Genomic DNA, 25,970 nt, shown 5'->3' with positions numbered 1-25,970 from the left:
GTCCTTTATTTTTTCTTACTCTACCATGTCCAAATGTTGACAGACTAAGCTGTAACTAACCAGCCTTATTTTTTGGGGGGATGATGTCCAGTATTTTTGGCATCATGCAGAGTTGAACTGGGATTCCTGCATGCTGGGCAAGAGTTCCTCTACTAAGGTAAAGCCTTAATAGTTTTTTTGCTGGAACTGGTAGTGTTTGGGCATTTGTGTTCTATATTCTAAAATTGGGCATTTGTGTCCAAATTCCTTTCCAAATCTCAGATATCTTACTAGAGTTTTAACTTTGTAGCTTAGTGGTAGAAGGTGGTCGAAGACATTTAAGCAGTAAAGAACTGGTTTAGGAGCCAGGCCGTGGTAGCGCACACCTTTAATCCCAGCACTTGGTAGGCGGAGGCAGGCTGATCTGGGAGTTTGAGGCCAGCCTGGTCTACACCTGGTCTACAGAATGAGTTCCAGGACAGGCACCAAAACTACAGAGAAAACCCTGTCTTGAAAAAACCAAAAAAAGGAAAAAACTGGTTTAGGAGAGGTAGCCAGGGTGCAATGGGTTTCAGCGTTAAAGCCAGCAAAGTTTTACAGGGAAATCCTGCTCACTTGAGTGTGACAACCTGGATGGTGCAGCTAGCCTCTGGTGCACGCGGGATGTGCAAGATCCTAATTTCATCAGTACCACACAAACAGCCCTGATGGCAGTACGTCAGATAAGATCCTGATCAGAATGCATGGGGGAGGGGGTAGTGGTAGCTCAGGAGGCACTAAGATGTTAAATACTTGAAAGGCTCCAAGGCTGGTGGTTCTCAGCTTGGGGGTTAGAACGGCGGTTGTCTAAGACCATCAGAAAACACAGATAAAGGAAAGATTGCAGTTCTAAAGTAGCAACAAAAATAATTTTATAGTTGGGGATCACCACAACATATGGAGTGTATTAAAGGGTCACAGCATTAGGAAGGTTGAGAACCACTGCTCTAAGGACTTGGTTACTGAGTCAGGATTACGAAAGCCTAGTTAGTGTTCAAATTCTAAAGTCAGTCCAAAGCCTTTGAGATACCAGCTGGAAGAGTTGGGTGTCAGATGGTACAAACAGACAGCCCTTATAAAGACAAAAGCCAAATACTATAGGATCCCACTATAGAGCTAAGAGTTCCACTGCCATGAAGAGGCAGAGGAAGTAGTCCTACATAGGTTCAAATAACCTGGGGCTGGCTAGCAGATGGTAGTTAGTGGTCTAGCATGCATGAAGTCCTGGTTCCATCCCTTCACACAAAGTACAGGCAGGATTAGGACTTCAAGGCCAGCCTAAACTGCATGAGACCTTGTCTCGAGCAACGGGAAGGTTGAAGTCTAGTTCAAAGTGGAGTTGGATGATGGCGGTGGTTACACAATGTGAATATACTCACAACAGTAAAAACAGTAAAAAGGTGGAGGCAACTGTGAACAACCTCATGTCCACTGGCCCAATTATACTTACGGGATTGTTGTAGGGTTGCTATTGCTATGAAACACCATGACCAACTTGGCGAGAAAAGGGTTTATTTACCTTATACCTCCACAGTCCTGTTAATCATCAAAGGAAGTCAAGATGGGAAGGAATCTGGAGGCCGAGGCCATGGAAGGGCTTCTGCCTCAGCCCTTTACTCCCTTTCTCGTCATGGCTTGCTTAGCCTGCCTATAGAACCCAGAACCACCAGCCAGGAGCAGCACCACCCAGAATGAGCTGGGCCCTCCCCCTTCTATGCTTAAGAAAATGCCCTGCAGGCATGCATACAGCCCCATCTTAGCCCCCCCCCCTTTTTTTTTTTAACCCCCAACCTCTACCCCTGAGACATCTCTAGCTGTCTTGAAACTCTAGACCAGGCTAGCCTGGAAGTCAAAGATAACTGCTTGCCTCTGCTGGGATTAAAGACATGCAGACATACACCACATGGCCTGGCTCTGGAGGCCTTTTTTTCTTTTTTTAAATTAAAATTTTTAAGGGTTTACTTTATAATACCAAGTTATAGACTACCATTTTGTAAGAGCCAGCAGCATGAACTTAAGCAGCTAGTCATCACATCCTCAATCGAGCGGAGATGAATGAACACCCATTTGTCCATTTTCTTGAGCTGACCGTTTTCTTCGGTCTATATAGTAAGCAGATATGTGTGCTTGCGTAGGAATGATGATGCCCACAATAGGCTGGGTCCATATCAACGAGACAACCCTCCACAGACATGCCCCGGTACTAATCTGATTAAAACAGTTACTGAAATGAGATTCCCGCCCAGAGGCCTTAGTTGAGGTTCCCTCCTCTCAGATGACTTAAACTTTTGTCAAGTTGACACAAGACTAGCCAGCACAGGGATTTCCTTTGAGTTTGACACAGGGTCTTAACAGCCAAGGCTAACCTGAACTTGCCATGGCTAAAACTGTCTTTGAGCTCTTCTCCAAAGTGTGGCATTACAAGGGTACCCCATCATTCCCTGCTTTGGGTGTGTGTCTAGTCTTGAGGATTAAATGTAGGATCTCATGCATTTTAGGCAAGTGCTCTATCACTGAGCTGAGGCATATCCATAGCTTCTCTTGTTGTTTTTTAATACAGAACGCTTCACGAATTTGCGTGTCATCCTTGCGCAGGGGCCATGCTAATCTTCTCCGTGTCGTTCCAGTTTTAGTATACGTGCTGCGGAAGCGAGCAGGGTTGTGGTTTTTTGAGACAGGGTTTCTCTGTGTAGCCCTGGCTGTCCTGGAACTCTCTCTGTAGACCAGGCTGACCTGGAACTCACAGAAATCTGCCTACCTCTGCATCCCAAGTGCTGGGACTAAAGGTGTACTCCACCACGACTGGAACCATAGTTTATTTTTTCTTGTGAGATCTCCATGTAGCCCAGGCTGTCTTGGAACTTGCTGTATAACTGGTCTCCCCACTCTGAGAGATCTTCCCTCAGTGCTTAGGATTACAGGGATGAGCCACCATTCCCAATTCACACAACTATTTTCCAGACACTTCATCACCCACAAACAGCATCCCTGATTGAGTGAGCACTAACTTGGCTGACATGGCCTCTCTGCCTCTGCATTCCAGCTTAACACTCACTCCATTGTCTGCCTCTGTTTAGATGCCACTCTCTTGAGAAAATCTTCTTGTGACATATGCCTCTGAATGTTCTTGTGTTCTCTCCCACCGTCCCTCCCTCCCTCCCTCCCTTCCTCCCTCCGGTGCTGGGGATGTTACCCAATACCTCTCACATTGTAGGGTAGCGCTCTACCACTGTACTACACCCTCAGGCTACCCGTACCTTCCGTGGCACACTGTAATGGAATGACTGGTAGCTGCAGGTCAGCCTGCCTCTCCTGTCTGCTGCAAGGAAAGGTGTGGACAGAAATTCTTCACTGCTGGCTTGGTGCACAAGGCAGGTGCCTGATCTATATTTGTGGGATGAATAACTGATAAATACAACGGATACTTTGCCTTTGTGTCCAGGGCAATTCATTTACATGCTTTTGTATCGTTTAGGAAGCTTTGTTCCCCCTGTCTAAGGGTTCTGGATGTGCTCAGACCTTTAAAGAATGATTTGCAGAGTTGTCTTCCATGGGAAGGAACATCACCTCCTTGGGAAGAACATTCCAGGAAGCTGCGCTTCTGGTGAGTCACTGTGTATTAATAGCAACACCAAAATCTGAACAAAGATTAGTAAGTTACTGCAGAGCCAAGAAGCTGAACTGACTGACTGCCAAGTGACCTGCAGCATGCTTCACCTTCCCGTGAAAGCTCTTCAAAGCCTTGACACTTGACCAGTGGGAATTCTAGGACTGGAGGGGTCGATGTGGAGACTGGCCAGCTCGAACATGGTAAGCACTCTCCATTCTCTCTGCCTTAGATTACATTCCAAAAGCTAGCCACCAAGGTCTAGTCCCTTATTTGTCCACTTCCTCCTCTTGAGGCTGACCACCAAGGTCCAGCTGTCAAAGTATTTAAGTCCAGCAATCAAAAGCCCCTTTGGAGCCAGCTGGTGGTAGTGCATGCCTATAATCCCAGCACTCGGGAGGCAGAGCCAGGCAGATCTCTGTGAGTTCGAGGCCAGCCTGGTCTACAGAGCACGATCCAGGACAGGCACCAAAACCACACAGAGAAACCCTGTCTCAAAAAACAAAAAACAAAAAAAAAACAAAAAAAAAAAAGAAAGAAAGAAAAAGAAAAGAAAGAAAAATGACACCTGCAAGGTCATTTGCTTCTGTTTTTCTGCCTGAGTCAGAAATCAGCCACTTTAACTTTAACTTTTCTTCTCCCCTCTCAATAAGGTGCTCTCAGGGCTGGAGAGATGGCTCAGTGGTTAAGAGCACTGGCTGCCCTTCCAGAGGATCTGGGTTCAATTCCCAGCACCCACATGGTGGCTCATGACCATTTATAATGGGCCCTGATGTCGCCAACTTCTGGCATGCAGGCAGACATGCAGATAGAGCACTCATACAAAAGTAAATAAATCTTAAAAAAAAAAAAAAAGAAAAGAAATGTGAAAACAGGTGTTTGAGTGTGTTTGTGCCTAATCCGGGGCCTAGGAGGGAACCCCAGTGTGGAGGGTCTCCGCCAGTTGAACCACTTGTTTAAGATTTAAAAGATTCTTAATTGTGAATGTGTGTGTGTGGAATGAGGGTTCGAGCACGTGATGAGAAACAATGGGAAATCGGAAGACATGGAGTTCCAGGCAGTTGTGAGTTGCCTGATGTGGGTATCAAAGCCAAGTCCTCTGCAAAAAGTATGTGCTCTTAATGCTGAGCCACCTCCCCGGCCCGTTTACCTTCTGTCTGCTCGCTGGCTGGTTTTTGCTTGTTTTGACACAGGCCGTTATGGAGCCCCAGCTGGCCTCTAACTCCCTGTGTAACTAAGATGACACTGAACCCTGTTTGTTCTTCCTGCTTTTGCTTCCCAAGTGCCGGGATTACAGGCCTTTTGGTGTTTTGTTTTTAAGGCAGCATCCACTATATAGCCCTGACTGCCCTTGACATCACTGTGTAGCCCAGGTTAACCTAAAATTTATAACATCCTTCTGCCTCAGTCTTCAAGTGCTGCGATTACATGCTACCACACCAGGCAGAAAATGCATTAAACGCTTTGTATTTATTTTTCATTTAAATTATAGTGTGTGTGTGTGTGTGTGTGTGTGTGTGTGTGTGTGTGTGTGTGTACACATGTGCCATGTGTGGAGGTCAGAGGACAACTTTCAGGGGTCCATTCTCTTCTTCCATCATGTGGGTTCCAGAGACAAACTTAGGTCCAGCTTGTCAGGCTTGGCAGCAAGTGCCATTATGTGTTGAGCTCTCGCACCAGCTCCAGGAAGTGCATTTCAAGTTGACATCCCATGGATGGGCTTAGTGGAGGGGTGCCTTTAACACCAGCCTTCAGGAACCAGAGTCAGGCAGATCTCTGTGAGTTTGAGACCAGCCTAATCTACATATTGAGATCCAGATCAGCCATGCAGGACTACATAGTGAGACCCTGTCTCAAAACCAAAAAGAAAGCACCAAACTAAAATAAAATGATCCAAGTCTAACAACAAGTATCCTCTGTCCTTCTGAAGGTGTGAACCTTCCCTTGGGCATCAGTTTGGCACAGCTGAGAAGTTACAGTGCTTCCCCTGAGAGAACTGACCTGAACTAGAGAAATTTTGCCTGCTTGATCTTAGGAGAAACGTAGAGAAATGTTGGCATGGGAAGTTTAAAAATGCCTAACTGTCCCCAACCAGACAGACGTGGTAATTGTATTGTCAGAAACTAAAGGGAGTACAGCGATCCTGAGCAACACTGGAGACACAACCAAGAGGCAGGCAGAGGCTTTGGTCTCCTCTCTTCTTAAACACTCGGGAAACTGAGGCAGGAGGATGTGGAGTTTGAGGCCAGTCTGGGATATATAGTGAGACCCTGTCTCAAAGTGAAATGAAACAGAATAAAGCAACTGCCCAAGATGAAAAGAAATGTAAGGGTTGGAGTTGTAACTCTGTTGGTAGAGTGCTTACACAGTGTGCCCAGTCCCCAGCACTGTCGGAACAGGGTCCAAGAATGGAGTCGTCCAAGGGGAATTCTGGGTGCTTGTGAGAAAACAAGAGTCTGCTGACCTCGGTTCCCTCCAAACACTGAATTGTTCGTGGACTATGTTTGCGTGCCCCTCCCAGGTGTATCGGATAGGAGTGAGTTCACTTCAGATTGTTGGTTACAGCTGTCTATTGTTATTGTTTCTGTGCCTCTGTGGGAAAACGTTTTTTTACCAGGTGCGGCTGTCCTTGTTATTATATACAGGTTGAGCTCATGAGACCTTTACTCAGGTGACCTCTTTTCAAATTGGCTATTGCATGAGACTTTAGTCCACCTCATTTTTAGGCTCCACTCTCCCAGGTCCCACCACCAACCAAGGTGGTAAACATAGCACCTCATAAAATGGTCTATGCCTATAATCCCAGCACTCAGGAGTGGAGACAGGAGAATCAGAAGTGCCTGGTCATCTTGGGCCACATAGTGAGTTCAAGGCCAACCAGGGCTGCATAAGATCCAAGAACCTATTTCAAAAAAAATATTATAAAAAAAAGAATACACATTGCTCTGCCGGGCAGTGGTGGTACATGCCTTTAATCCCAGCACTTGGGAGGCAGAGGGCAGGCAAATCTCAGTGAGTTTGAGGCCAGCCTGGTCTACAAAGCGAGTTCCAGGAAACCCTGTCTCAAAAAAAACAAAACAAAAACCCAAAACAAAACAAAATTACTGGGGGCTGGAGAGATTGCTCAGTGTTTAAGAGTTGCTCTCCCAGTGGACCAGAGTTTGATTCCCAGCACCCACTTGGTGCCTCACAACTCTAACTCTATTTCTAGGGGATCTGATGTCCTCTTCTGGCCTCCATAGGCAGCAGGCACATACACGTAAAATAAAAGTGGATGTTAAAAATACCAATAATTGGTCAAAGAGCCCCCAAAGCCCTTCAAACACGTGAGCTGTTGCCACTGCTCTTGGTGCCCACCGTAACTAGCTAGGAAGGCCCTGTTGCTTGCAGGACAGAGATCAAGCTGGAGCTCAGCTGAAAGGGGCCGGGGAGAGAACACCCCCCGGAGGTTCCTCAGCACTGGCCGTGGCACGCTCCAGCAGCAACCTCAGGCGGCCTGTGCCCCCGGTGCAGCAGTAGTGTGAAGGTTACAGGGGTGACCACTTCCTGAGCGGATCTAAGGTGTGCTCTACAGGAGAGACTGCATCCCCGGGACTGTGGACCTGCCAGAATCCCAGTGCTTCTCAATCTTCCTGATGCTGCGTGCGACCCTTTAATGCGGTTCCTCATGCGGTGACCCCAACCGAAAGTTAGTTTTTGTATTTCGTAACTGTAATTTTGCTACTGTTGTGAATTATAATGTAGCTATCTGATATGCCACCTCTGTGAAACAGGCCTAAAGGGGTCAGGACCCACAGGTTAAGAACTGGTGACTTATGCGTTCATAGGCCCCAGGAAGAACCTGGATGCTGCTAAATGGACTTAGCAAACTTTGTGCTTATATCATAGATTAGTGCTGCTTTCGACCTTAGCCAGCTGACTCTCCTGCTGTGGGCAGCAGGGCAGACTCATAACTGGTCAAAGTGCTGAGAAGAAGCGATTGTCGGGGCTCAGCCCTAAGTAGGACATCTCTATCCACACCCCCAAGGTCGGGAAATATGGAAGAGGGGCAGAAAGCCTACGAGCTGGAGGTGGGGAAGAACGCTGTGAAATAGTCTTCTGCCCAGGACACAGCAGTTGCATTCAAGGACGAAACCCTGACAAGGTCAAGTCCAGAAGGTTAGTTAACAGTCCGGCTGGCAGCACGAGGTGAACTCAGCTCAGAAAAGTGGGGGACATGAAAGTGGTAGGTGGACATGTTGAGGGGTGCCAAAGGAAGTAGGAGGGAGACACTGGGGTGGCTAAGACGTATGCACAAATGAGATTGTCAAAGAATAAGTGAGGGTTGGGGATTTAGCTCAGTGGTAGAGTGCTTGCCTAGCAAGCACAAGGCCCTGGGTTTGGTCCTCAGCTCTGAAAAAAGGAAAGAAAGAAAAAGAAAAAGAAGAAGAAATGAGATGCAGAAGAGAGAGAGAGCATAAATGTAAGGCAGCTAGTATGTCAGCCAATGGAGAGGTGGAGCTTGTGCTTGGCCTATGCACGGTGCTAGCTGGAGCTCCAGCATGGAAAGCGTGAAGGGTGGGCTGCCTCAGCAGTCAGGAGCACTTGATGCTCTTGCAGAAGACATGGGTTCAGTTCCCGGCATCCACATGGTGGCTCACAACCATCTAACTCCAGTTGCAGGGATTCCCGACACCCTCTCTGGCATCAATGGGACTGTGGTATGCAGGGACATGGGCAGAACACCCATACACATAAAATAAATTTAAAATAACGATAATCTTTAAGAAGAAGAAAGAAACACACGTGCACCCAATACCAGTTGTAGCCTACAAGTGCGTTGACCTGTAGCTTGAGGGGTGTTGGACTGCAACTAGTCTGGTGGGCGAAGTGGGCTCACCAAATGGGTGTTATTGGCTGTAGGTCCCCAGTTTCTTAGAGATCAGTTCCACAAGGGACCTTTTATGTTCCTTAACAGTCCACTCTTCTGTTGTTGTTGTTGTTTTTCAAGACAGGGTTTCTCTGGGTAGCCCTGGCTGTCCTAGAACTGGCTCTGTCATCCAGGCTGGCCTCAAAATCACAGAGATCCGCCAGTCTCTGCCTCCTGAGTGCTGGGATTAAAGACATGTGCCACCACGGCCCAGCAATAGTCCACTCTTATTTCCTTAGGTGTTTGTTGTGGAGACAGGGTCTCATGTAGCTCAGGCTGGCCTTGAACTCACTAAGTAGTCAAGGATGACCTTTAGTTCCTGATGCTCCTGCCTCTACCTCTTGGGCTCTGGGATTACAAGTGTGAGCCAGCATACATGGCTCCCTTAACTCTAGAGTCCCTCCCGCTTAGGTCCTCCCTTGAGCTCCACCTCTGTCTGCTTTCACCTGTGTGGCTTTCCATTGTGGATTTCAGAGGCGCCCAAGGGCGGGGGAGACACGAAACTAGCCAAGCTCGCTCCTTCCCTTCAGTTACTGAGTTATTCTCTCATCTTGTCCCACCTTTTCCTTAATGCCTCTCCTTCCTCACATGTACATAGGCGGAGTACTGGGAACCGCCTTCAAATGCACGGGTGATCGAGGATGTCCTTTCTCATCCATCTGCCCTGGGAGTTCAAGGTGGCTCCACAATTAGCATTCAAAGTCCCCCGGCCTGCTGGGAGATGACAGTGTAGGAGTCAGATAGTAACACGTATACAGCTTCTGCGGACTGCAGAGGGGCAGCCTAACACCTCAGTGTCCCACACTTCAAAGAGCTGTGGATGGCTGGGGGGTTTGAGGGGGTTGTGGCCTGGTGAATTGGCTATGAGAGGCGCTAGAGTGGCAGTGTGGGACAAAATCCTCAGCTGGAGGGGAGAGCCAACTATGTGGATGATGTTCTGGGGCACCAAAGTCTTGGCTTTTACAAAGGCCTCTCTGGTCTAAGTGCAGCCTGGTAGAGCACCTCAAACCCAAGGAAGGGACAGCTCTGAGGAGCCCTGTGGCTGTGAGCATCAGGCTGTCTCAGGATGAGTGGGATGGCTCATGGAGCATGGGGCAGGCAAACAGCAGGACTCTGGACACTGTGAACTAAGGGCGGGGTGGTGGGAGCTGGAGTTTAGGGCCTATGGTCCTGGGTGAACCCAGGAACATGCACATTGGGTTGCCATGGAGATACCTGTGACCTCACACAGGCCTGAAGCACAGGGCACCTGCCTCTCTTCTTGACTCATGGGTGACCACTTGGGGACCAAAATGAACATCCTATCCAGGAGGTAAGTCTAGAATGACAGTCCTGTGCTCTTCAAACCTGAAGCTTGAAGCTAGTCAACTGCTTTACATGATATCAGCCCCAGGGCCACACTGGCTGCCAGCCAGCTTCACAGAGGCCTCACTTGGTGTCCCCTGCCCAGCTACTGTCAGGACCAGTCTCTTCCATAGCAGGCTAAATCTGGGCTGACTTTCCTGGGGAGAGTAAGTGTGGTCCAGCCTGGATCTCGGGATAGATGTGGCCGGCCACTGAAGCCATTGTCCCCAATGGGCACTTGTGAAGAACAGAGTGGTATGGGTGTGTGTAGAAGAATGGTAAGAGGAGGGTCTACTAGATTCCACCTGGGGGGGTCACTGTCCTTTGAGGATGAAGATGTGACCCCTCAGGGTAGGTGACCCTGCCCTCTTGCCTTTCCCAGGAGACCTTGCTGTGAGGTGGATAGAAGGGGGGTATGTGTCCCTTGATTTGCCCTGGGCATAGTGGGGTTTGGGAAGGGCCAAGAGATGCCCAGGATTGACCTACTCCACTGTCAGAGAGCAGGGACCCTCTGTCTAGAGCTGAGCACCCTGCTCCCCACTTTGAACCCATAGGAGAATTCTGGGGCATCTTGGAATTAACATGCCAGATTAACAGCTACATTCAAAGCCATAGCAGGGCAGGGGACATCTAAAATAAAATATTATTTTACCTGAGGAATTTCCTCTAGACAACTGACTTAGAATGAGAACTAAGATCCTGGTTGCAGCTTCACTGTGGACAGGCCTTTGCCTGAGACGTTCCTCTGGTTAGAACTTTGTGGTCCAGTGGGTTCTGCTAAAAGCCGGGCTCCTTGGAGAGGCCGGCTCCCACCCGGCACAGTGACCTTCCCTGTGGGGAGAAGGCTTTCGAGACTAGATGGCATTGCCTTGGACTGCATCCCACCTGTACCCCTGCCAACCCTGTGCTTCAAAGTGAACCCAGGGCCACGCCTGTGCTAGCGGCCAGTCCACTACGAGGTACGCCCCGAGCCTGGTTTTGACATTTTATCAGGGAACCTCAGGGACAGGAAATTGCAAACTAGAAAACAATAAATATTCCTTTTCAGTTTGTTAACGTTAGAATGGTCAGGGGCTGTCAAGATGGCTGCCAAGGTTGACAGCCCGAACTCACCCCCAAAGCCTGCATGAAAGGCGAGAACTGACGCTTGGGAGTTGTCGTCCGACCCCCACAGGACCACTGTGACATGATCATGCGTGTGATCACACATACATGCAAAGTGTCTGCTCAGGCTGGGACTGCAGCCCAGTGGTAATCACTTGCCTAGCAACTCAAAACTCTGGGTGTAAGTGCCAACATGGCAAATGAAAAACACACATAAAGGTATTTGATCAGAACAGTACCTAGTAGAGAAAGGGGTGTCAATCTTAGAAAAATTAATGACGGGGGGCGGGGGGACACACACAAAACAGCCATCTGTGATTTGTGCACCAAATAAGGAGCCTGTCAGTCTCTCTGAAGGTCCTTATAGGTGAGGCACAGGGCAGTGTATTACCTGCATTTAGGGTAATTTGCTGTCTCCTGAAACTTGTAGATGATTCTGCTGTCCCAGAAGACATTTACAGCAGAAGCTGTTCGTGTGTGTGTGTGTGTGTGTGTGTGTGTGTGTAAAATGTGGGCTTCCTGTTCTCCTTGGATCCTGGTCTGAGGAGTCATGTCTGGTCTCAGGTTCACACAGGGGAGCATCCTGAGAGAGGGTAGACTAGGTCAACAGAGCTAGGGAACCCATCTCAGATTTGCAGGCTCCTCAAGTTAATCCTCTTAGCACACTGGGGGAAAGGTGATTAGGGAACCTCAGAACACATGCTAGTGCAGGACAAGATGTTCAGTTTTGAACCAGACTGGTGGTGGATTGTTGAGAATCCTTACTGAGAACTCTTGCAGTGCTAGGGACTGAGCCTTGGGTCCCAGGCATACAGGCAAGTACCAACACAGCAATGCCAGGTTCCTATGTGACAACCTTAGGCTGAGCCCACAGATGGGTTGTTTTTTAGGATTTTTGGCTGGCCTCAAACTTCTGAGCCTCCTGCCTCAGCTTCAAGTGCCAGAAATACAGTCAGTGCTACCACACCTGGCTAGTGTTTTTTGTTTTTCTTAAACACTTCCATATTGTTTTGTTTTCTTTTTTCTTTTTCTTTTTCCTTTTGTTGTTTGTGTTTTGAGACAGGGTTTCTCTGTGTATCCCTGGCTGTCCTGGAACTCGCTCTGCAAGAGCGGTGAGCCCTCTTAACCACTGAGCCAACTCTCCAGCCCCATTTCTGCACATTAAAAAAAAAAAGTTGATGTATTTGTGTGTGTGTGTGAGTGTATGCACAAGTTTGTGTATGTAGTTGTGTGTGTTTGCTCCTGTGTCCTTGGAGACCAGAAGAGGGTGCTGGATCTCCTGCTCCATCACTCCATTTATCCCTTTGAGGCAGGGTCTCTCCCCAAACTTTAGGGTTTGTGTTCTCTCATCCACCTCGGTAATCCTCCTGTCTCCGGCCTGCTCAGAGCTGGGGTTATAGTCGTGATCACCTGGATTGCTGTGTGGGTGCTGGGATCTGAAGGTCCTGTGACTGTACAGCAAGCATTCTTAACCTCTGAGCCACCTTTCCTGCCTGCTTTGGGACATTTTAAAAATTGGGTTCTTGGGGTAGGGTTTGTGTTGGTTGGTTTTTGTCACCTGGAAAGAGAGCGTTGCCTATCGGGGACTATGGGGGTCTAGCCCCTTGATAGTCCCCTCCCAGGGTCCGGGAAGAATCTACAAGCAGCTGATAATCTTTGATGAAAAGAAATGAATCTATGTACATGAAACTCCTTAGTTCATACACTTTACTATTCTGTGATGGTTCTCTCTCTACACAGCTTCTATTCTGCTCTCATGTCTAGCTCCTTTCTTGCCTGATTTCTCTATTTATTTACTGTCCCCTCTAGGTTCTATCTTAATTCCTTCATCTAGTTCTGCCCCTTCTAGGTTCTCATCCATCTAGTTCTTTCCCACATCAGCTCCTCTCCTGTCTCCTCTCTCATCTGGCTCTTCCTCATCTTGTTCTTCCCCATCTGGCTCTTCCTCATCTTCCATCTCGTTCCTCTAGTCCTCTCTTCTAGCCCTTCAATCTAGTTCTTCCCATCTCAGTTTGTTCCTCTCAAGTTCTTACCCATCTAGTTCTTCCATTCTCTTTTCTCTTCTCCGCCCTGTGCCCTGGAAGTCCTGGTATATAAAGGGAGGGTCCGAGGTAAATTGTGTAAAGCTATTACTTAATGTCCACCTCTCCTAGCCAGTGTCTCCTTGTGGAATTTACCTTAAGACTTGTATGTGGGCTGCTATCACTGTTAGTCCTTGAAAGTTGGGGCCCACCTGGGCGTTGTCTCCTTGTGGAATTTAAGTCAGGAGACTTGCAGGTGGGCTGTTATCATTGTTATCCTCGGAAATTGGGCGCCCACCTGGGCGGTGTTTCTTGTAGTCCTTGAAAGTGGCTAAGGGAGATAATCTGATTCCAGAGAAAGCCTTTCCTGAGGCTGTTCTCCAAATACCTGGAATGTGTATGTCCAGAGAGTGATCAGTCCACACTGTTAGCCCTTCTTAGGGAAAAGTCAATTGGGAAAACTATGAAGGCACACATGATTTTTCATAACAGAAGACAGCTGATATATAACAAGCCAAGTAACACCAAAAACTCCTTGGAATTTGGCTTCCTCTGGAGGAATTCCTTGATCCCTCCAGGTAGTGACTTTGCCATAACCAGCTGAGTTCTTATGATATGTTCCTGTGGCCTGCAGCAGTTGCCTCCATCAGGTTTGCCTGTGAGCACAGCTGTGGGGCATTTACTTGATTAGTGGATGTTAGAAGCCCCAACCCCCGTGGGCAGGTGGTCCTGGTGGTCCTGGATTGCATAAGAAAGCAAGCTGAGCAAGTCACCAAACAGCTTTCCTCCATTGCTCTGTGATCTCTGCCCCCAACTGCCCTCAGTGATGAGCTGTCCCTGGAAATGCCAGATGAGGTGAGCTCCTCCCCAGGTTCCTTTGGGTCACTAGGCTTTTTTTGTTTGTTTTTCGAGACAGGGTTTCTCTGTGTAGCTTTGAGCCTTTCCTGGGACAAACTCAGTAACCCAGGCTGGCCTTGAACTCACAGAGATCCGCCTGCCTCTGCCTCCCGAGTGCTGGGATTGAAGGTGTGCGTCCGTGTGGGTCACTAGGCTTTTTGGCAAACTAGCACAAGGCTTTTTGTCTTTGTTCCTTATGGATCCTGATCATTACCTCTGCAGAAACTCTCTCCTTGCCCATGCGCTCTCGGCTCCGTTGGTTCCTGGAAGAAGTGATTCTGTCTGGTGCAATCTTACTCAACAATTTTGCTTGGATTTCTTGTGGTTTTTTTTTTGGGGTGGGGTGGGGAGGGTCCTATCTAAAAAGTCAGTCTCTGTGCTAACATCTTTGTTTATTTCTGAGACATATTTCTCTGTGTAGCCCTGCTGTCCTGGAATTCACTTTGTAGACCAGGCTGTTCTCGAACTCACAGAGATCCGCCTGCCTCTGCCTCCCGAGTGCTGATTAAAGGTGCACACCACCACCGATGAGCTTTTTTTTTAAAGATTTATTATTGTGTATTACAATGTTCTGCCTGCATACCAGAAGAGGGCATCAGATCCCATTACAGATGGCTGTGAGCCATCATGTGGTCGCTAGGAATTGAACCCCGGGTCCTCTGGAAGAGCAGTCAATGCTCTTAACCTTTGACCCATATCTCCAGCCCAATAAACATTTTAAAATTGAAAAAAATAAAATACAAAGCCCAAGACAGCTGTGGGTAAGGGAGACAGCCAGGCAGAGGTCAAAACTAGAATATGTGAGGGTGCTGGATGTGGAAGGTGCACAGATGGGCTGGGGCTTGGGAAGGCCCCCCCCCCGAGGACAGGGTAGCCTGGAGGTCGGGTGGGGGACGGTCTGAGTTTGCAGGGGAAGCTCCCTGGGAGGCAGGTGAAAGGCTAGACCCAGGCCTGGGCAGGGGTGGGGAGAAGGGCCAACTGATGGCTATCTGGAAGTGGGTGCCAACGTTCACTCATCAGCTGGGTATGGAGTTTGAAGTAAGAGGGGTCAGGTGACCTGTTTTTGAGCAAGAAGAGCACAGAGATATCCTCACGAGTAAGATTTGTATAGCAGGAAGATCTGGGTTGGACCCCCACTGGAGACGCCAATGGAAAGGTAGGCAGTGGGCCTGGCCATGCAGTTTGGAGATGAGATCAGGGTTATATGGCAGTCCTGGGCCGGCCGTCTGACTGACCTGTCAGGGCCTAGGTAGAGACAGATGTTTAGTATAGTACCCAGGTTTGGAGGTTAATAAATAGAACTTGGCTGGGTGGTGTTGGTAATGCCTTTAACCCCAGCACTCAGGAGGCAGGCGCAGGCAGATCTCTGAGTTTGAGGCCAGCCTGGTCTACAGAGAGTTCCAGGACAGCCAGGACTACACAGAGAAATTCAAAACAAAAAACTAAAAATAGAACTTACCTGGATGTAGAGACTTGGTAACTTCAGGTAGATGCATTGATTTCTAGAAGTTTCTTTAGGTAGTTTTCAAAAATAAAGCAAAGTGAATGGTTTCATATTCTCCCAGTTGTAAGGATTTGTAGAGATGGGGTTCAACCTGTTCCACCAGCCCACCCACACCTCAGAGTGTCCCTAGAGAAGGCCTCAGACAGAGACTCAGAGTCCCTTGCCAGTCCTGGGGCTGCTGGGCCTCCCTAGAGCTGGGCAGAGGCCAGAAGCAGCTGTATCCAGGGACAAAGGGACCTGGGATGGAGGAATGAGGAGGGCTAAGGGCAGCCCTCCTTTTGGAACCCCCAGCTCTGCCCCCCTTTATTGTTCATTTTAACCTTAATTAGGAAAGAAAATTCCAGAAACTTTAGCCAGGAAACATCGCTGGGATAGGTTTAGGAGATGCCTTAGAGGTAACATCGCAGGATTGCTGGTAAGATGGTTTGTGGGTAAAAGTGCTTTTTACCCCGTGCAAACCCGAGGTCAATCCTCAGAACCATGGAAGAAAGAGAACCAACTAATAAAAGTTGCCCTCTGACCCCAACATGTGCCCCATGGCTAACATGCACCAACACACCATTTTTTAAAAGAAAAATTGCAGGGGTGTTGTATGACGCAGTGGCTTTGGCAATAACAGACTTGGCTTCAGTCATTCTCCAGTTTAAAGGCTAAGGGGGTTGAGAGGGAGCTCAGGGAACCAGCTGTGGTTGTGGTCTGTTTCCACCTTCTGAGGTTGGTAGGTGTGAGTAGCAGCTTGTGCCCTGGGACTGGGGGACCCTGAGAGCTGTGCCTGCACCTGGAGGGGACTTGTTACACTGGTGTCATATTAAAGAAAAAAGTCTTCCATCTGTCCTGTATCTGTGGTCTGTCTGACCCTGGCAAAGGGCTTTGCTCTGTACTGATTGAACAGAACAGAAAACATCGCATGTGAAAGGAATGAGGACTCTCTTGTCTTATTGACCAGCACTTACAATGGAAGACATGGCTTTCTTGACCCAGAACAGCACTCACACACACAGTCAGATGATACTGTCTATAGCCATGTGCTGCACCCAACTTTAATGGGATATTTGGTTGTTTTTTTTTGTTTTGTTTTGTTTTTTGGTTTTTCGAGACAGGGTTTCTCTGTGTAGCTTTGCGCCTCTTCTGGAACTCACTTGGTAGCCCAGGCTGGCCTCGAACTCACAGAGATCCGCCTGGCTCTGCCTCCCGAGTGCTGGGATTAAAGGCGTGCGCCACCACCGCCCGGCTTTTGTTTTGTTTTTGGTTCCAGACAGGGTTTCTCTGGCTGTAGCCCTGGTTGTCTTAGAATTCACCCTGTAAACAAGGCTGGCCTCCAAGATGTGTACCACTACCGCCCGGCAGGATATTTGTATTTTAGATTTATTCTTTTTTGGGGGGTGGGTGGGGGCAGGGTCTCACTATGTGGCTCTGACTGTCCTGGAACCAGCTCTATAGACCAGGCTGGACTCAAACTCACAGAGATCCACTGTGGTGATATTATGCTCCCCAAAATATTGTGCACCCTAATAAACTTATCTGGGGTCAGAGAACAGAACAGCCACTAGATATAGAGGCCAGAAAATGGTGGCACACATGCCTTTAATCCTAGCATTGCAGAGGCAGAGATCCCTCTCGATCTCTGTGAGTTCAAAGCCACATTGGAAACAGCCAGGCATGGTGACTCACGCCTTTAATCCCAGGAAGTGATGGCAGGAAGCAGAAAGGTATTTTAGGGTGAGGATGAGGAACTAGAGCCTGGTTAAGCTTTTAGGCTTTTGAGCAACAGTTCAGCTGAGATTCATTCTGAATGAGGACCGAGAAGCTTCCAGTCTGAGGAAACAGGATCAGCTGAGGAATTGGTAAGATACTTGCTACATCCCACCTGCCTCTCCAACTGCTGGGATTGAAGTTGTATGCTACCATGCCCTGTGGGTATTTGTTTTTTGAGGCTGCTTTCCACCTGTTGGTTGCAACACACACACACACACACACACACACACACACACACACACACACACACACACACACTATTCTGGGCCTGGGCATGGAAGAGTACATAATTTAAGATTAAAGCTATGTATTTAGTTTAGCTTAGTGTAAAGCTGATTGCATGGGGTATTCAAGTACAGCACGGTCAGTTACATTGCTTTCAAGGTGGGTTAAAGGAAACAGGCTGAGTACACAGTAGGGAAACAGTGTTTTATTATTTTTAATTTTTTTGAGTTTTTTTTCAAGACAGGGTTTTTCTGCATATCCCTGGCTGTCCTGGAAATTGCTTTGTAGACCAGGCTGGCCTCTGCCTCCAGAGCTCTGGGATTAAAGGCATGCACCATTACCATCACCTGATTAAGAATGTGTTTATTTTTGTTATATGTGTATGAGTCTTTGCCTGAATATCTGTGTACTGTGTGTGTGTGCAGGCAGTGCCCTCTGAAGCCAGAAGAGGGAGTCAGATTCCCTCTGACACTGGAGTTACAGGTTGTAAGCCACTGTGTACACACAAGAAATCAAACCCTGATCCTCTGGGGAAGCAGCTAGTGCTCTTAACCACCGAGCCATCACTCCAGCCCCTGTGGGTGCATAGTTTTAGATGATCTCAAAGCATATTATTAACTTGGTTGCAAGGTCTAGCAAAAGTTCACCTTCTGAAGACAAGACGTAGTTTTTTTTTTGTTTGTTTTTGTTTTTCGAGACAGGGTTTCTCTGTGTAGCTTTGCGCCTTTCCTGGAACTCACTTGGTAGCCCAGGCTGGCCTCGAACTCACAGAGATCCGCCTGGCTCTGTCTCCCGAGTGCTGGGATTAAAGGTGTGCGCCACCACCGCCCGGCAACAAGACGTATTTTTTAAAAAGGCTATTACAGATGGATGGCGGTGGCACATGCCTTTAATCCAAGCACTCAGGAGGCAGAGGCAGGCTCATCTCTGAGTTTGAGGCCAGCTAGGTCATCTCTGGCCCTCACTCTGTACTGCTGAGTGTGCCACTTTTCTCAGCCTCAGTTTCCCCAGCTGTAAGCTAGGTGTCCTTTCCTCACCTAAGCTCTGCAGGTGTCAGAACAGCCAAGCCTTAGTGTTTGACTTTGTAGACCTGGCTGGCCTCAAACTCACCAACATCGGTCTGCCTCTGCCTCCCAAGTGCTGGGATTAAAGGTGTGCACCACCAGGCCCAGCTTTATTTTTATTATGTGTCTGAGTATTTGCCTGAAGGTATGTGTGCACCATGTGCATGTATGTAGTGCCTTTGGAGGCTAGAAGAGGGCATTAGATCCCTTAAAACTGAAGTTGTGAGCCACCGTGTGAATGCTGGGACTCAAACCTGGGTCCTCCTGTGGTCCAGCCAGTGCACTTAACTGCTGAGCATTTTCTCATTTGTAGACTGTGTGGTCAAGGGCATTTTGTGCATGTGTTTTTTCTTTTACATTTATTTGTTGTGTATGTGTACCATGGTGCACGTGTGGAGTTCAAAGAACCACAAATAAAGGCATCAGGCATATGTATGTGATGCATAGACATACATGCAGGCAAAACATCCTTACACATAAAATATTAAAGAGCCAGGTATGGTGGTGCACACTTTCAATCCCAGCACTCGGGAGGCAGAGGCAGGTGGATCTCTGTGTTCAAGGCCAGCCTGGTTTGCAGAGTGAGTTCCAGGACAGCCAGGGCTGTTACATAGAGAAACCCTGTCTCAAAAAAACCAAAAACCGCCGGGCGGTGGTGGCACACGCCTTTAATCCCAGCACTCGGGAGGCAGAGCCAGGCGGATCTCTGTGAGTTCGAGGCCAGCCTGGACTACCAAGTGAGTTCCAGGACAGGCGCAAAGCTACACAGAGAAACCCTGTCTCGAAAAACCAAAAAAAAAAAAAAAAAAAAAAAAAAAAAACAAAAACCAAAACAAGCAAAAAACAAAAACCCCCAATAATAATAACAACAACAATAATAATAAACACTTTAGTTGGTGCCTGTCAGAGGGGCCCAGATAATCGGAGGAGCCAGGGAATGGGCTGAGCTTAGGCTAGGCCCTCTGCTTAGGCTTGGCCCACTCTTTGAACTGTTACCCAAATCAGCCTATTTGGACCACTGGGCATACTGGGAAGGCTCACAGCACATGGCTATGTAGATCCTTGCTTTTGATAGATGGTCCCCACCCTTCAAGTGTGGCTATGACACTGACTTCTGTAGAGGACAGCATAGGGTGGACTTCACAGTGGAGGCCCTGGAAGACACTGCCGCAGCCAGAGGCCCGTCACTGTAGATTGTAGGACCCAAGTCATGTCGATGAAGTGACGCAATGACACTTGACCTGAGCCCTCCTAACACGTGACTCCAGCTTATTCACAAGGAAATTCCACAAGGGCTCTGGAGGGCATACTTCCCAGTGTGCCCCTAAACCAGTAAGGGCACCAAAAGTGGCTTCCTGTGAAGCTGTTCCAGCCTCGAAATGCTGAAAGCAACAGGACTTTAAAATGTCACTTGGGGCTGGGCGTCGGTGGTGCACGCCTTTAATCCCAGCACTTGGGAGGCAGAGGCAGGCGGATCTCTCTGAGTTCGAGGCCAGCCTGGATTACAGAGCGAGATCCAGGAAAGGCGCAAAGCTACACAGAGAAGCTACCCTCTCCCCCCCGCTTTTTTAAAAGTATTTATCTTTATTATTTTAAAGTGTGTTTATGTATACATGTGTGCCAATGCCCAAGGAAGACAGAGGTGTCTGGCACCCTGGAGCTGGAGTTACGGGTGATTTTGAGCCACTGTATGTGGGTAGTGGGAACTGAACTCAGGTCCTCTGCAAGAACAGTAAATGGACTTCACCTGAGCCATCTCTCCAGCCCCTTCCTTCCTTTTCTCCCTTTTTTGTTTTTCGGAGACAGGGAGGGTCTCACATAGCCCAGGTTGGCCTCCTCTCCCTATGTAGTCCAGGATGATCTTAAACCCCTGACCCCTCAGTGATGGGATTAGAGGCAGATGTGAGCACCAACCAGCATGCTAGGCTCTAGCTTTCTTCTCTGCTGGGACTTTCCCAACTTTTAAGATGCCCATGAGCTCTGTGTGATCACGAGGGCCTGGTTTTGCTTGCTTTCCAGGCTTCAGAGCCGGGGTTTATTGCTGAAAAGCATACATGATGCGTGCACATTTGTAACGAAGGCTCTTTCCAACAGGGCCTAGCAGATGCTTCGAAGATTCTGGAGAAGTCGAGTGACATGCAACTTCACGGAGGTCTGTAGTGCTAGTTTTCTTGGTATTTAAAATATACTTATGCCGGGCGGTGGTGGCGCACGCCTTTAATCCCAGCACTCGGGAGGCAGAGGCAGGCGGATCGCTGTGAGTTCGAGGCCAGCCTGGGCTACCAAGTGAGTCCCAGGAAAGGCGCAAAGCTACACAGAGAAACCCTGTCTCGAAAAACCAAAAAAAAAAAAAATAAAAAAAAATAAAATATACTTATTTGTATTTGGGTGGGTTGCCTGAATGTCTGTGCGCCAGAAGGGGGCGCCAGATCCTCCAGAGCTGGAGTTACAAACGGGGTTGTGAGCCATTAGTTGGGTGCTGGGAGCTGAACCTGGGTCCTCTGAAAGAGCAAGTGCTCTTAACCACTGACGCAACTCTCCAGGCCCATTTCTAGCATTTTTACATTTTATTTTGAAGCTTTAGAGAGGGTCTCATGTATCCAGGATGGCTCTCTTCCTCTGTGGAATGTACGGTCTCTTGTTCTCTCCTGACGCTCTCCCCCGCCCCCCAACCCTGTTTTCACCCACCATGTACCCCCAACCATAGGTTTTTGTTGTTTTTAAAGGAAGGGCTCATGTAACCCAGGCTGGCCTCTTGCTATATAGTCAAGGATGACCTTGAACTTCTAATCTGAATGCTGGGTTTTCAAGCTTGTGTCACCACTCCAGTTTTATAGGTGTTGGGGACTGAGTCCAGGGTCTAATGTGTGCTAAGTAAGCACTGGATGAACTGAGCTATATATGTCCACAGTCCTCACTTTGTTTTTTGATGGTCTTGCTATGTGTCCCAAGCTGGCCTTGAACTTCTGTGTAGCCCAGGCTGGTGTTGAACTCACGTTCCTCTTGCTTTGGTTACTTCATATTCCCAGAGAATCAAGAAGGTGGGCCTGGGCTCCAGGGTAGGGCTGGTTGTTTGAGAAACAAGGCTCCCTTCCTCTCCTCTGTGGCCTGCCTTCCCTGTTCCAGACCCTCTGACCGGGCTGTGTTCTCTAACTTGGTATTTTCAGTTAAGTGAAAGTCTGTGTGCCTGGCCTTGAGGGATGGCCAGCCTGAGGCCCAGCCGACCCACCTGCATCAGGGCAGCGTTCAGTGCAGCTGGCTTCCGGAAGTGGCAGAGACATGCTCGCCATCGTCTTCAGGTGCCCTCCCGTTCAGCAAGGGCCGGGGGTGGTGTTGGGGGTTGGTGCCATCCCTTCAAGTCTTGGCTCCCTTCCTCCCTTTCCAAAAGGAAAAGTATTCAAATCCTAGTGTTCTTTGATCAAGAGAACGAAAGCTGCCTTCCTCAGCGGCCTGGGGCTAGTGGAAAAGAGCTGGACTACCAGAGGCCAGGCCTGGGTTCCTCTCTGAGCTTTCTCAGCCTCACTGCTTCTGCATGTGTGCGGAGACCAGTCGGGAAGGAAGATGCAGTGCCCTCCACCTCCTTCCAGCTTTGGGCCCAGAACCAGTGTCAGAGTGCTGTAGGGCCCACCGTGCCCAAGAAGGGCTCCCCTCCTTACCAGGGCGAGTGTCAGCATGTCCTGTGGTGTGGGCAGCGAGCACCCCAAGTGCCCCACGTGTTAAGCTGCCATGACAGAATGGGCATCAAGCCTTTCCTCACAGGTCAACTCCAGAAGGAACCTCATGGACTTTGCTGAAGGCATCTGGAGAGAGGTATGCTTCAGACCGGGCCGAGGCCCGAGGGTCCAGAGACCTGGGGAGCCCTCCAAAGCCAAGGCCAGCCCGGTGAGAGGGCTGTGAGGGTCAGAGTCCAAGCAGGGAATGTTTCCCCCTGTGCAGACAGCACTGCACCTAGGGAGTCTGGGGAGGGAACTAGAGGAGGATGTCTCACTACATAGCCCAGGCCAGTCTCAAGTCAGGCCAGGCCTCCTGACTCTCCTACCCTGTGAGTGCTCGGGCGACAGGCAGTGCCACCACAAGACAGGAACAGATACTGACAAAACATGCTCACAGAAAGCAAGAAAGGACAGACAGGAAGTCGGGGACTCCCCAAAGGCCCTGCCAAGCACCCTAAGAGGATTAAGCACTGTTTTTGGTGACGCACCCCTTTAATCCCAGCACTCGGGAGGCAGAGGCAGGCGGATCTCTGTGAATCTGAGGTCAGCCTGCTCTACAGAGCGAGATGCAGGGCAGCCAGGGCTACACAGAGAAACCCTGTCTTGAAAAACCACAAAAAAGTTTTCCACTGGGCAGGGTGGCACACACACTTAAGTCTCAGCACCTTGGAGGCTGAGGCAGGAGGATGAGAAGTTGAGGGCTAGCCAGGGCTACACGAGACCCTGCCTTTAATTATTTATTCATTTACTACTTTGTTTTTTTGGGACGGGGTTTCTCATTGTGTAGCCCTGAAGGCTAGCTGGGGCTACATGAGACCCTGTCTTTTGTTTTATTTATCTTTTTGGTTTTTTGGGACAGGGTTTCTCTGTGTAGCTTTGGCTGTCCTGTAACTCACTCTGTAGACCAGGCTGGCCTTAGAGATCCACCTGCCTCTGCCTCCTGAGTGCTGGGATTGAAGATAGGCACCACCAAGTCCAGTAAGACCCTGTCTTTTAATGTTTGAAATGCTCTATTTCTGTATGTACGAGTGTTCGGCTTATATGTATGCAGTGCCGAGGTGGTCAGGGGAGGGGCTGGAGTTCTAGATGGTTGTGAGCAGCCATGTGGGTGTTAGAAACTGAACAGCTGACCCTGCTCTCCAGCCCTGAGACCAGGTCTTTTTTTTTTTTTTTTTTTTTTTTTTTTTTGGTTTTTCGAGACAGGGTTTCTCTGTGTAGCTTTGTGCCTTTCCTGGAACTCACTTGGTAGTCCAGGCTGGCCTCGAACTCACAGAGATCCGCCTGGCTCTGCCTCCCGAGTGCTGGGATTAAAGGCGTGCGCCACCACCGCCCGGCGCAGGTCTTAAACAAGCAAAACAAACCAGGTGTGGTGGCACATGCCTTTGATCCCAGTAATTAGGAGGCAGAGTCAGGAGGATCTCTGTGAGTTTGAGGACAGCTTGGTGTATATACATAGCTCCAGGCTGGCCAACATTACATAGTGAGATCATCCTAACAACAACAACAACAACAATAATACAGCCCCTACCACCACCATCCGGGGATGTAACTTAGTAGAGTGCTTGCCAAGCATTTATGAGGCTCTGGGTTTGATCTCCAGAATGATCCCTCGATGAGGAGGTGAAGGCAAGAGAATCAGAAGTTCAGGGTCATCTGGCTACATGGTTAGTTGCAGGCCAATGTTGGCTATGAGACCCTCTCTTTACAAAAGGAAAAGTTTAGATGCACAGCAAGTCACACCCACTTGCCACCTGCCATCATAGTGATGGGGACATCTTTTTTGCCTCTGTGTTACACGCTACCCTGCTAGGACTATTCACTGGCTCAGAAACTTTTCAGTTCTGTGGTGATGGGAATTGAGTCTCAGGCCCTCACACACAGCCATGCCCTCAAAAACCTTGTCATCAGTTTTTAGATCCTTATGATGGTGACTCAGAAGATACCCCAGTTCATTCCACCTACTGCAACTCCCGCCAGCGTGCCTACCGCCTCCTGGGTGACAGGAACCGCAACGCACCTTCCTACACACTGAGGTTCAAGATTGGTGAGGAGGCCAGTGTGGAAGACTCGCTCCCGCCAAAGGCTCCAGATCTCACCATGAAAACTTCCGGCTGGACCCCCATAGCCCTGGAAGTCAATGATGTCGACATGCAGCCTGAGGGGGAACTAAAGGCACTCAGCCCCCAGGAAGTCCGGGGGTGGCCTGCCAGGCTGTCTCCATCACCCGAGGACTGGAGGATGGCAAGGGCTGCCAGCCCCCTCAATCCTGTGGAGACCCCCGAGATGAGCAGACACCTGCCCGGCAGAGCCAGAGCAACACGGCCACCTCCCCGACTTGGGGGTGAGAGAGACAAGGGGCCCAGGCTGGTGCTGTCCAAGAGGAAGCTGGAGCTTTTACTTTCGGAGCCTGAGAGAACTAAGAGAAAGAAGAAGTACGTGGCCCACTCAGCCCAGGCCGGGTTAGCGCAGGATAGGGGCATGGGGCCAGCACAGAGCCAGGATCACTCCAAACCAATAGTGATGGGCGGTAAACGGGGCTCTACCGTCTGGCTTAGAACTGGGTGTGCAGGCCTGGGGAGATGGCTCAGGGGGTCAGGGCGAGTTCAGTCCCCAGGACCCAGAGGGTGGAAGGAGAAAACCATCTTCTGCTAATGGTTCTCTCAAAACCACACAGGAACACATGTGCTTGTGCACGTGTGTGTATACACACACACACACACACACACACACACACACACACTGGGCATCCTAGACCCCAGGATCTTGTTCCATAGCCCCGGCGACCTTCCTGCCTTAGTCTCCTGAATGCTGGATTGCAGGCTGAGGCAGGGGGCAGGGCGGCTCCCTCCCCGTTCCGAGTGTGTTCACAAGTGTGTGTGCACATGCTCATCAAGCCCTCCGGGCCACCTGGAGCAGGGTTTCTTAGCTCGGGCTCAGCCTGCTAGGACACTGGGCTCACTGGGGGTGCTGTGTCCCCCGTTCCACTTTGGCCAGCTTGTTCACTGTCCTTTTCTCTGTCCGGTAGGTAGTGAGAGCTGAGCGCGAGCCTGGTGCAGCCGCTGGAGGATCAGGCCCCATCTCCTCTCCAATCTAGTGTCATCCCCATGGCGGCAGGACAAAGACTGCAAGGTTCCCAAGTGCAAATAAAAAAGGCACCACAAGGAGGTGCCTTTTCTTGGCAGGGCAAGGTCCACCTTGGGGTGCTGTTGGGACCATGCCAGCATTAGTTAGGGGGTAGGGTCTTGCTCACCAGTGCCCCAGCTAGCTCCGCCAGGGAGTAGGGCTGGTGGTGCCTGTCTAGCATGCTGACTCTTCTGATTGTTGGACGGGGGAGGGTACTCCCTGGGGAGGAGGTGCTCCCAAGACAAGAAGTCCACTTATGGGGCTGGAGCAAGCCTAGTGTCCCCTGCAGTCCCCCAGAGACTCAGGCAACAAGGAGAGCCCGCAGGAGCTGCTGTGGGCTCTGTAGGACAGTCCCTAGGTGTTCCTCGGTGGACAATGTCGGCTGGTCACTCAGGAGTCCTTACAGCCGGGACAGCAGCCTCTGCCACCAAGTGCCACCCTCCCAGTTACTGTGGAGACAGACGCTGGGAGCAGATTAACTGTCACCCTTACTGGAGGCCAAGGCCACCGTCTCACCATGCCGGAGTGGTATGGAAATGAAGTGTGGGAGAACGGGACTGATAGCGGGGCTGTTTGAGACACAGAAGGTCCCTGGGGGATGGAGGTACCTGCCAGCCAGGCCTTAGTGTTTCAGTCAAGAACACAGCTGCTGCCAGGCCTCGGGGATGGAGGGCAGCTTTCCTGGC

At 49.5% G+C, this 25,970-nt stretch overlaps 1 protein-coding gene and 1 non-coding gene across 2 annotated transcripts; one reads left to right on the top strand and one right to left on the bottom strand.

Moving 5' to 3' along the window:
* The first annotated feature begins 18 nt into the window (after positions 1-18).
* Positions 19-25,344, top strand: LOC128110947 (uncharacterized). Its single transcript, XM_052738988.1, has 6 exons — positions 19-3,828; positions 20,543-20,600; positions 21,616-21,747; positions 22,208-22,258; positions 24,070-24,593; positions 25,187-25,344. Exons 3-6 carry the CDS (start codon positions 21,649-21,651, stop codon positions 25,188-25,190), a joined length of 678 nt encoding a protein of 225 aa, XP_052594948.1. The 5' UTR covers positions 19-3,828; positions 20,543-20,600; positions 21,616-21,648; the 3' UTR covers positions 25,191-25,344.
* On the bottom strand, positions 2,569-2,675 carry LOC128111411 (U6 spliceosomal RNA). The gene has a single exon (XR_008218649.1). It is a non-coding gene; the product is annotated as a U6 spliceosomal RNA (small nuclear RNA).
* Positions 25,345-25,970: the final 626 nt, after the last annotated feature.

The sequence above is a fragment of the Peromyscus californicus genome, unplaced genomic scaffold, assembly GCF_007827085.1.
Source record: "Peromyscus californicus insignis strain IS unplaced genomic scaffold, ASM782708v3 Scaffold_15__1_contigs__length_86483966, whole genome shotgun sequence".
Lineage (NCBI taxonomy): Eukaryota > Metazoa > Chordata > Mammalia > Rodentia > Cricetidae > Peromyscus > Peromyscus californicus.
The sequence above is the reverse complement of the archived record's forward strand: the minus strand, read 5'-3'. Positions and strand labels throughout refer to the sequence as shown.

Excerpts from the sequence above, each read along its gene's own strand:
- LOC128110947 (XM_052738988.1), top strand. The coding sequence starts at position 21,649 with ATGGCCAGCCTGAGGCCCAGCCGACCCACCTGCATCAGGGCAGCGTTC. Across the intron at positions 21,748-22,207 it reads ATGCTCGCCATCGTCTTCAG|GTCAACTCCAGAAGGAACCT; the intron begins GTGCCCTCCCGT and ends CTTTCCTCACAG. Across the intron at positions 22,259-24,069 it reads CTGAAGGCATCTGGAGAGAG|TTTTTAGATCCTTATGATGG; the intron begins GTATGCTTCAGA and ends CCTTGTCATCAG.